This window comes from Henckelia pumila, chromosome 2, assembly GCF_033568475.1.
Source record: "Henckelia pumila isolate YLH828 chromosome 2, ASM3356847v2, whole genome shotgun sequence".
In the NCBI taxonomy this organism is placed as follows: Eukaryota; Viridiplantae; Streptophyta; class Magnoliopsida; order Lamiales; family Gesneriaceae; genus Henckelia; species Henckelia pumila.
This window is the reverse complement of record NC_133121.1, coordinates 108,159,362-108,170,636: the sequence shown is the minus strand read 5'-3', so window position 1 is coordinate 108,170,636 and position 11,275 is coordinate 108,159,362. Positions and strand designations below refer to the sequence as shown.

General features: G+C 29.1%; 1 protein-coding gene across 1 annotated transcript; it reads left to right on the top strand.

Annotated features, from left to right (window-relative positions):
- Positions 1-1,573: 1,573 nt before the first annotated feature.
- On the top strand, positions 1,574-3,543 carry LOC140882944 (heavy metal-associated isoprenylated plant protein 3-like). The gene is made up of 5 exons (XM_073289206.1): positions 1,574-1,677; positions 1,798-1,945; positions 2,144-2,391; positions 2,666-2,756; positions 2,903-3,543. The coding sequence occupies exons 1-5, from the start codon at positions 1,669-1,671 to the stop codon at positions 3,430-3,432; spliced, it is 1,026 nt and encodes a 341-aa protein (XP_073145307.1). The 5' UTR covers positions 1,574-1,668; the 3' UTR covers positions 3,433-3,543.
- The last annotated feature ends 7,732 nt before the right edge of the window (positions 3,544-11,275 follow it).

Here is an 11,275-nt window from a genome sequence, read left to right as displayed (position 1 = left end):
CTAAATATCTTGTATAGAGTTAATTGACAAAAATATGTGTTCCTAAGGTGAACCATTTACTTTTCTTTTTACCGAGAATCGCAGCAACTACCTGTAGTGCGTATTGATAAATCTTCGGATTGAACTCAATAACCTAAAAATTAGGTCAACCAAAGTAAAATGATATTGGACAAATACGATAAGCTTATGCAAAAAAAACGTCGATAGAAAAAATTAATCACAAGTCCAACAACTTGAACACCCTCGGGACGTACTGAGCCATTTCTACTTATTCTACCATGTAATGGTTATGTCTAGAGGTGAGTTTTTGGTATATCGTATAAAAAATATTGGTATGAAAAAAATTCATATCGGTACCGATATCGAAATTCCGAAATTTTGGTATAGAAAAAATTCATATTGATACCGTACAGATACCGAAAAAAAATTCGATATACAAAAAAATGTCTATATATCAAAAAAAAATTTGGTACGATCTCCCGAAAAGCCGGTATTTTGGTTCGTTATCCCCATCCTAGTTGTGTCATCTTGATATTAAATTTATCCTGTTTATGTGATGTAATATTTTTTAAATGGGAATTTTGGAATTTTTTTTTTGTAGTCACCATTATAGGTTTAATACTAAAAGCCCACCGACCGACGTTCGAAGTGGTCCATGAGAATGGGGGCAATGTAGACTTTTCGGCTATAGCTGCTTAGTCTAATCCGACGGCAAGAAATGGTCATCCTTGAAGACTCGTACAAGAATATAATCCTTTTGTCTATATACACACACAAATACTCTTCCGAAGTCGTTTCAACTTTCACGGACTATTTATGAGATTGATCGGATTCGACCCGATTCATTAAAATATATTATTTTTATATAAAAATAATATTTTTATTTTAAATATAGAATGAGTCGACCAATCTTAGATATCTATATACATGTTTATATTAATCATAGTATTTGAATACAACATATGTTAAATATATTTCTAATTTGGAAAGTACATGGGCGAGGTTGGATAAAACTTTTAAATTAACTATTATACAATTTTACTATCCTGCCCACTCACCGTGCCCACCTAATATGCCCACCATGAGGTGGCACTCAATTATTGGATGTGATGAATTGTGCGTCCAATAGTTGAGTGCTACCTCATGGTGGGCACATTAGGTGGGCACGGTGGGTGGGCAGGATAGCAAAACTCAACTATTATATACATTAAAACAATATTTAAGATATTTTTTGAAAAAAAAAAAGAAAAATATGTGATAACTTTTATTTACAGAGGGGGAAAAAGAATCATAAAAACATCATATAATAATATTTAAACACGATAATATTTTTAAAAAATAATACATGTTCCGGAGAACCTTTATTAACCAAATCAGTACGTAGGTCGAACAAAAGATTTCTCCAAATAAAATTTTACCAAATACGACACATTGGGTGACCTAATAATTTTCCTAAATTACAACAAAATACAAATATTTTATTTATGGGCCCCGCATTCCCTCAAAAACTCAGCCACTGTTTTATTTTATTTTTTTTTGCCATATATTATTTATATATTCCTTTGCTTGCCTCCAAATTCCTTCCATTCAAACCATTCCGTTTCTTGTTTCCATTCCATCTATCTACATAAAGCTCTGTAAGAATATAGGGAAGAAATAACACATCAAATGGGTGAGGTAATTAATTAATCTTCTTCTGAGTTTCAGTTCTCAGGCAACAACGATCGATTATTTTATTTTATTTTATTTTATTTTATCGTTTTTCTCATGAATTTTCGGTGTGATCTTTTTTTCTAGAAAGATGAGAAGAAGAACGAAGGCGGCGAGAAGAAGGCCGACGGCGGCGGAAAGAAAGACGACGGAGCCACCACCGTCGTGCTGAAGCTGGACTTGCATTGCGAAGGATGCGCCAAGAAAGTCAAACGCTCCATCAGCCATTTCGAAGGTATAACACGTTTTAAGATAGTGCTTGCAACATCTAAATATAAGTGATTATAAATTTTTTCTTCGCAATTTTTATAATTACTTAGTTTTTTAAGGTTGCAAACACTACCTAAGTTAAACTCAAATTTTATTTTATTTATTAAGTACGTGAAAATTACTCTGCCAAAAGAAATTTATTGAGTCCGATTTAAATGTGAAGGTGTGGAGAAAGTGAAGGCAGACTGCGCAACTAACAAAATAACGGTGGTTGGTAAGGTGGACCCGGCGGGGCTCCGGGAGAGAGTCGAATACAAGACCAAGAAGAAGGTGGAGCTCGTCTCCCCTCAGCCCAAGAAGGACGGTGGAGACGGTGGCCCCGTTGCCGGAGGCGACAAGAAGACCGATGGGAAGGCGGCGGAGAAGAAAGCTGATCAAGAGAAAAAGGGTGATGACAAGAAACCCAAAGAGGTAACGATAATAACAGATAATATTGAATAATTGTGAAAATGTTTACAAAATATTATATATATAATGTTAAAAATTAACACCTTGCCACTTATTCTAACTTTTTAAATAATTAAAATAAAATATATTGATAGAGGTTAATTAATTTATAGGCTTTGATCGCTGACTTGCGTTATTTTAGTGCAAATTGGCTCTTAAAAATTAATAATATATATTTTCAGATAAATTTGATTAATCCATATATTAATCTGTGTTTATAATTATCATTGTCGACCAGGCTGCCGTAAGTACCGTTGTGATGAAAATTAAACTGCATTGTGACGGATGTGCACACAAGATTAAGCGGCTCATTAAGAAGAACATCTATGGTTAGTGTGTATTTATGAGGCTAATCTCCATTTGTTAATAAAGTAATTATTTCTTGCCATAAAACAGAACACTATTTTGTGGACACATAGAATAAAATATTCGTCTAACGAAATTGACTCGAAAAATTGTATTTTTTATTATCCAGGAGTTGATTCAGTCTCAACGGACTTAGAAAAAGATTTGGTCACGGTGAATGGGACGATGAACGTGAAAGAGCTGGTGTCCATTGTCAAAGAAAAGCTCAATAGAGCCGTAGAGATTGTTCCGGCCAAGAAAGACGGCGGCGGCGGGGGAGACAAGAAGGCGGCTAGTGAAGACAAGAAAGGTAAGGAACCCACTGCTTCTGGTGACAAGAATGACAAAGAGAAGGAAGGCGGTGGAGGTGAGAAAAAGGAAACCGGCGGCGGCGGCGGCGGAGGAGGAACCAAGGTGGAGGTGAACAAGATGGAGTTCCAAGGGTACAATCCTCACACGTACTATGCCACCATGCCAATGTACAACAGCAGTTACATGAATCAAGATTATGGAGTGCCCATGTACCAGAATGTTCCAGCTGGTTATCCTAGCACCGGCTACGTCGTACAGTACATGAGTGGTCCGCCGCCGCCCACCTATTTGAACATGAACGATCAAATGTTTAGTGATGAAAACCCTAATGGATGCTTCATAATGTGAACGTGCGCGAGGAGGATCTATATTTTTTTTTACTGTAAATTAATACAATTGAGTGACGTATTTTTATGAAAAAAGTGTACATGAGAATACTAATTTTTGGGCATTTATAAACTCTCTCCTTCTCTGTCTTTCTCATTATATACAGTATACACACAAATTTTTACAAGACGATATAATGGTAAGTGAGTTATATTAGAAATTTTTTATTACACTTCATCCAAAAAACAATTGTAGTAATGAGTTAAGTCGATTCTCTATACAAGAAAACGACATATATATTTGTTTGTTTGTTTTTTATGGGTATATTTGTTTATTTTTATGATAATGGTACGTAAATGTTAATACTATTATTTTAACCTGCCGTCATTGCCGCTTTAGTTGTTGTATTGTTTGACTTTTGCATTTATTTTTTGTAGGTAGTCTATTAATTAAGACCACATCTTAGCTTTATAAATAATTATAATGGTGTTAAAATTATGCTTTGATGACAATATTTGGAGTGCTAATCATGTTTCTAGAAAATAATTTACTTTTACATATTATGGTTTCGTATCGCGCGTGTAGTATGAAGTATTTTAATATATTCATATCTAATATTCAATAGAAAAGATCGAAGTCATTGATTACCTAATGCTTACCATGTATTCAAAAAAGATATATGATAATGACATAACTCTAAAATTTTGAATACAATTACAGCAAAACAAATACTATGTCTCTATGAACAAATATCAGTGACCCTTGGATGCAGAAGGCGGCGCTCAGGGACGGAGCTAGAGGGGGGGCGGTGGGGGCCGTCGCCCCCCTCAATTTTTTCAAATTTTTTATATATATTATATTTATATATATCATATATATAGTTAATTAAATAAAAAATTAAAAACTCTTTTTATATTTGTGAGATCAATGTATATTTTTCATTAATCCCGCAAGAATAAACTCTAATACAAAAATTCAAATAATATGAATCACATTTAATTGCAAAGATTTTGAAACAAATGTATTCAACAGTTTAACAAATAAAAAACAGTTACCTTTAAACAAATATTTATATTTTTTAATCTGATTTCTTGTACAATCATCAACTTTTAATGTATCAAACTACTAAAATTATAATTACTATTCTAAAAAACTGAAAAATAATATAAATGTTAGTATATCATAGATATATTAATTAGATTAATTTAACTATTTCAATTTTAATTTCATAAAGCGTGGAGTTTTAGGTGTAAAATTTGTAATTAAATATGGAAGATTTATGTTTTAACATTTATTCATTGATATTACACTTATAAATATTTTGTTCAAAATTTCATAATAAGTTTAATCATTACTTAGTTTGAAATTGTATATAAAACAATCGAGTATAACAATTTATCTAAATATAATATACATGTAAATAAAAAAAATTACATATTATTTTAATTTTTAATCTGCATGTTAAATATTTTCTTTGCAGTTATTAAAATTTTAATTTTAGTATTTTAAATATTGAAAAACTTTGAAATAGTTGTTTTTAACTTTTACATAATTTAATATGAAACCACATATTTAATATTTATTTTAAATTTCTTTATAAGAAATTCAATATTTTTCAAAATTTTAATAAACTTTCTCAATGATATGAGTCAAAATTATTTTTTTATATTATTATGTATATATATATTTTAAATTTTTTTAATAATCAATAATTACATAATACTAAATTCGTCCCCCTCACTTAAAAATCCTAACTCCGTCTCTGGCGGCGCTCTTGGCATGATCCATCGTATAGTTTGTGCGAGGTGGAGATGATATATATATGGACATTATCTATGAATTTCTCATATGGTCGAAAGGAGGTGGTGCATACATCAAACTACGCGCAAGTACCAATTTGATCCTCTTGTCTAGGGATCTTGAAGGACTCGAGTCGTCGACTACAACTATCATCCATTTTTCGATGGTACGTTTGGTCTTAATCTCCATCACCTAGAAAACATTGGAATGGAGCTTACATATCTTTTCTATTTTGATACCAATATAAAATTATGTATAACATTATATTAAATAGTATACCTTTGTGATGATTAATAATGTTATTCAGATATTTATAAACCATGTGGAGTATATAATTGGTCCAAAAATAGTAGAATGGCCACATCATTTATAAGATAATTTAATAAGTTGAAAAATGTGGGTCCACATTGTTATTTTCTTTGGATAAGCTCATGGATAAAAAATATTCCAAGTGGCCTAATTGTTGGTTTACGGAAAAATTAAATAAATCACTCATTTTTTTTTACGTTTTAATCACCGTTAATCAATTGTTAATTATTTGTCATGTGTATGTACGGAGGTGGCGGTGGTTGGGTCGCAATTTGCACCACATATTTGGCAAGACGAGTGCCCCCCGGGGCCTAACCTCGATTCCAATAATTATTCAATCTAATTTCTACCAAATCATATTCAATTTTTGTTATATATATTAAAAAAACAATTTAATTTCCACCAAATCATATTCAATTTTTTATATATATATATTAAAAAAACAATTTAATTTCTACCAAATCATATTCAATATATATATATATATATATATATATATATATATATATATATATATAATTTTACCAAATCTACTGTCCCCAAGTCTCTATCTGTGAAGTTTGCACGAATACGAAAGCAACAATAATTTTTTAAGAAATTAAAAAGGATTAGCAATATATATTTATATAGATCGATAATATAAAATGTTATCTCGATTCACCAATATATTGTACATATACATTGAGTTGGGAGATATTTTTTTTTATAACTTAAGGTTTGTATTTGAAATTTAGTCCTAATTAAATTTGGGATCTTGATGTCAAATGGATCACACTTATACATATTACATATATTTAAGTGAGTTTGGCCACAACTCAAACACATATAAGAATTAATCTCTAGCAATATTAACATTTATCTAGTCTACAATTTGAACTCTGGTATTACTTAAACATTAATATATAAAAAATTGCTATCATTTTTGCATGTCGGGAAAATAATAAATATGACGAAATCAATTTGACTTTTGACAACATCAAAAAGCTGATTTCTGCATGGCACTGAACCCCTAATTGGTGCTAAAACGACTTTAAAATTTTGGCTTTTCGTGGTGAATGCGAGCGCTGACAATTAATAGTTTTAATTTGAGCAATTTCACTAATTAATTATATATATATATAATAATTGGCTAATTGCACAATGTAATCTAAAGTGTGATTGCTATTGAATTTCATTTAGAGTATGTTTAAATGTAATTATTCACGATATATATCACTGAATTTCAAGTTCATTTTATTTATAATTATATTTCGACTGACTTAGGCGATAAAAATGCACGTATATATGTATTGTACTTGGGAGCAGCATATACATTGTAACGATACATATATGATTTGTAATTAAACAAGAATATTAATGTGTACACTTGTGGCATGAAGTCCAATAGTTCAAGCTACAATGACATGCACCAGCACCATGTCACCTTCATATATATAATATATTACGTAAAATTTTTATAGTATAAAACATTTAAATTGGCGTAAATTGTAATTAGAAGGTCAAGAATTTAGATATTGAAATTGTAGTTTATAAAGTTACATTTTTATAGTATAAACATTTAAATTGGCGTAAATTGTAATTAGAAGGTCAAGAATTAAGATATTGAAATTGTAGTTTAATTTACAAAGTTACACTAAATAGTAGTTAATATTGAATTATAAGACAAAATTAGCTCTTAATATATTGGTACAAATCAAATTTATACATTTGGAATTTAAAGAAAATTAAACGATTATATATATGGTTTCAACATGTGAATAATTGGTATTGGAAAACAAAATTGGAATTTAGTCGAATCGGGACTGGCCAAGTTGTGTTGAAGATGATAATGTTCTAATAATATCTTCCATATTTCTATATTTAATTTCAGTATCACATCTATAATTACAAAATTACAAAAACTACATTTTCAACATTTAATTCAATGCTCTACGCTTTCGGTTATCTTATTAGTAAATTTAATTAAATTTAATTAAGGGAATGTATAAGGTTATATTCGAGGGGGCCATTCTAGTTGATTTTCTTGAAAAATAAATGTTTGCAACCACACATAAAGTGGGACTTGTCGGCTCCCAACATCCTCTAATTTTCTTAATATTCAATATGAGAGTTGATATTACAGTTTATTTTATGTTATTTACACTAAACTTCATGTTTAAAATATATGTTAAATTTACTTATAAGTGAAATGCAGATAACAAAAAATGGAGTGTAAATATCAACTCTAATTTAATATAGATAAAATTGTTTGTTTGGGGTTCCATGCACATGTAATAAAATTAATACAAAAAATCTGGTAATACAGTTTTACAACTTACGAGTTAATTTTGTAATACAGATCTCCTATTTTAGTTGCTCATAGAAAATATTAAATTTATGTCAAAAATATTACTTTATTGTAAATTTTTATATCGGAAACATTACAAAAATTGCAGCGATAATCTAAAATTTTTTACCATCGATGTTACTTAATCTGCCATGTGGTTAAATTAAAAACATAATCTTATTGATTCGATAAATTATTGTTGTATTCTTCGGGTCCGTTTGAAGTTGGAGATAAGATAAATAATATAGAGATAAGTAATATATTGCAATAAAAAATAAATAAGAAATGATAGTTAATATAAAATTTGATTTGATTGATAGATTATGGTTTGTTTGATTTGATTTGATTGATTTATATATTATATGAAAATAGTAAATTACTATTTTATCCTTGTAATAATTAATAAAAAATATAAATAGTATTATTTATAAAAGGTAATATAATAATTTAAGTTCAATGATTTGATTGATGTAAGATAAATAATTTATAATTTGATTGATGTGAGATAAATAATTAAAAGATGGATAAATAATATAACCAAAAAAACATAAAATAGATAAAATAATTTATAGGCATACTAATAAACTACCACTTCAAACACACCCTTCGTGTATTACGTCACACGAGTGAGTGGATAAATTCAAGATAATATAAAACAATGATTGAGATGCGTTTCCTTTTGAAATTCTTGGTTGAAAACCAGCCAAAACAAAACAAATAAAAGACACTATTAATTATTGAAAAGTATTTGAAACTTGGTGCGCAATGCATACATCATTTTGCATGTTTAATAGCAACTTGTTTGACTTTTAATATATTAAATCATAAACAAAATTCAATTTTTCGATTAATGGATAACTTAGAAAATCGCGTAGATTTTTAATTTAAACAAAAAATTTTGGGAAGTCGAATTGTAAATGTATGTTTAATAAGTTATAGTTAATAAAAGAATTACAAAAAAGGCTAATAATTAAAAATTAACATAGATTCGATGACTTCATCTATTCTACAAAAGATAAAAATAGAGCTAAATTATTGAACTTGTGGGAGAATAAGACCTAATTTTCTCTGTAGTGGGGAAGGTTAGAAGTTAGTACTTATATATCGTTTAGGTACGTTGTCCCCAAATTAAATTAAATGTATTGTTATTATGCGTTTCGAACATATCCCCGAAACTTGTCCTATTTGTTTAAGAAATATATATTGACTTCTATTTTGTAAATTATTACCTAATGAAATACATGGGATGTCATAATTATTTTAAAGATATGATTGTTAATAAAATATTCTCCTCAGAAATAAGAGGCCGTTTGAAGAAAATAATTGTAACTTGATATATATATATATATATACTAAAATCTGGTTCAAGTTTTAGTGGTCGCACACAGATTTTACAAAAATCTTATACCCTAAAACGCGAAGACCAAATGTATGCACATAAAATGCTCCCATTCTTTAAATCGTCACAATACTTTGTTCTTCAATTCATTACGCATGCCGCATGCGCATTCGATAGCCTATATACGATAAAGATTCTACATTCATAATATTCGATAAAATATTGAAAAGGATCTTGGGCTTGAGTTTAATAGACATCACAAGTTAAATAAAAGAGAATCACATGGTTCATCCGCCAATTGTTAGTCATTAATTAATGAAAGGACATCACAACAATTAAAAAGAAAATCGCAAGACCTACGTAAAAACAAATTAATAATTGTTCTATATTTGTTTTGTGTGATCTTGGTTAACATTATTATGCAATTTTAGTATTCGTCATGTATATTCTGATTTTTGATAATTTTAGTATCTAAGATTTTATCGGATGCGACACTATATGTGTCATCATCATATCGATGTCATATGAGTGATATGTTGAAAAATGACTAATACTGTAAAAGTAAATAAATAAATAACAAAAATAATGGACTAAGATTGAAATTGGACGATATATATAGAGATCTAATTAAGAAAGATCGGCGCAAGTGAACAAATATAGAAAACCAAAAATGCACTTTTTTTAATATATGTAAAATTGGTTGTGATCTCCACCACCCCTCAAAAAGTGGACTTTCATTAATAGAGAATATATGTATTTGCATAATTTTTAAAATTTTCCACACGAGAAAACATGTCTTGTAACTTGTAAGTTGTATCTACCACACCGACAAATATTGAAATTGCTTAGAGATTATTTAATACATTATCTTGTTATTAATGACGTGGGTAAGAATACTAAGGATTGTAATGTTTTTGGTGTAGCCATTAGTACTTCTCGCTTAGGATTCGTTTTTTAGTAGAATCAATTTCAACGAGGGGATAAAGATTCCAATATTCTCAACATTTCCCATGCCCCTAGTTCTCTAAATTTATCGTACTATACTTTTTCTTTTTTCTTTTTTTACTCCTATTCAATTTACCATGTTAAAAAGGAAGAATCTTGCATTATTGATTCGACTATGCTTAATTAACTATACAATATGTTGTCAAGGTATATAATTAAGATGTTGCACCTAGAGTAAAATCTAGAGTTTTATTCAAGGTGCTTTATAGCTTAATTGGACATCTGGAATAAAACTTCGAGTGCAGCATATCATTTACTGCTGTCGAGAACCGACGGTAGAAAAAAATCAAGTTCAACATACATATAAAAAAATGATCTTCGATCAAACTATAAAGGGTTATTAAAATTATAATTTAACACTATTTGGTTTGAGTGATAGGATAAGTAATCCATAGATAAGTAATATAATGTAAATTAAAAATAAATAAGAAAAAATAGGTAATACATTATTTGATTTGATGAATAGATTATAATTTTTTTGATTTAATTGATGTAAAATTATTAATTAATAAATAGATAAATAATATGACGAAAATAAGGTGAAATTCATTGGGATAAGTTATACATAAATTAATAATACATCAAACCAAACAAAAATGATAAAATATGTCCTATATTAACTTCCATTTTTTGGATTTAAGGGTTATGGGAGGTAAAAATGTGAGTGTTTCAGATTGGGCTTCTGGAATTTGGTGGAATATATAAATAAAAGATTTAAAAAAATGTGGGGAGTCAAACAATGGGTCCATTCCATGTCACGCAGACTTGGCGTTACGGCGACGTTTGAAGGGGGATGCCTAATCTGCCCAAACCAAACGCGCATTGCGTGACATGATCGATCAAACAATTACTTTAGTTTTATTTATATAAATTTTTTTATTGCCAATTTATGTACTATATTTTGTCCCATTTATTGCAAAATAATTGAAAAAACAACATTACGAACAAGTTTTTATTTTTTTTATTGATTCATTAAAAAAAATTCATGCGTTTTACATGACTGAGTTAATTGAGATATTTTAGTAAAAGGGAAAAAAGGAAAACCGAAAAAAAAGAAAAGAAAACCTATATAATATAGGGTGTTA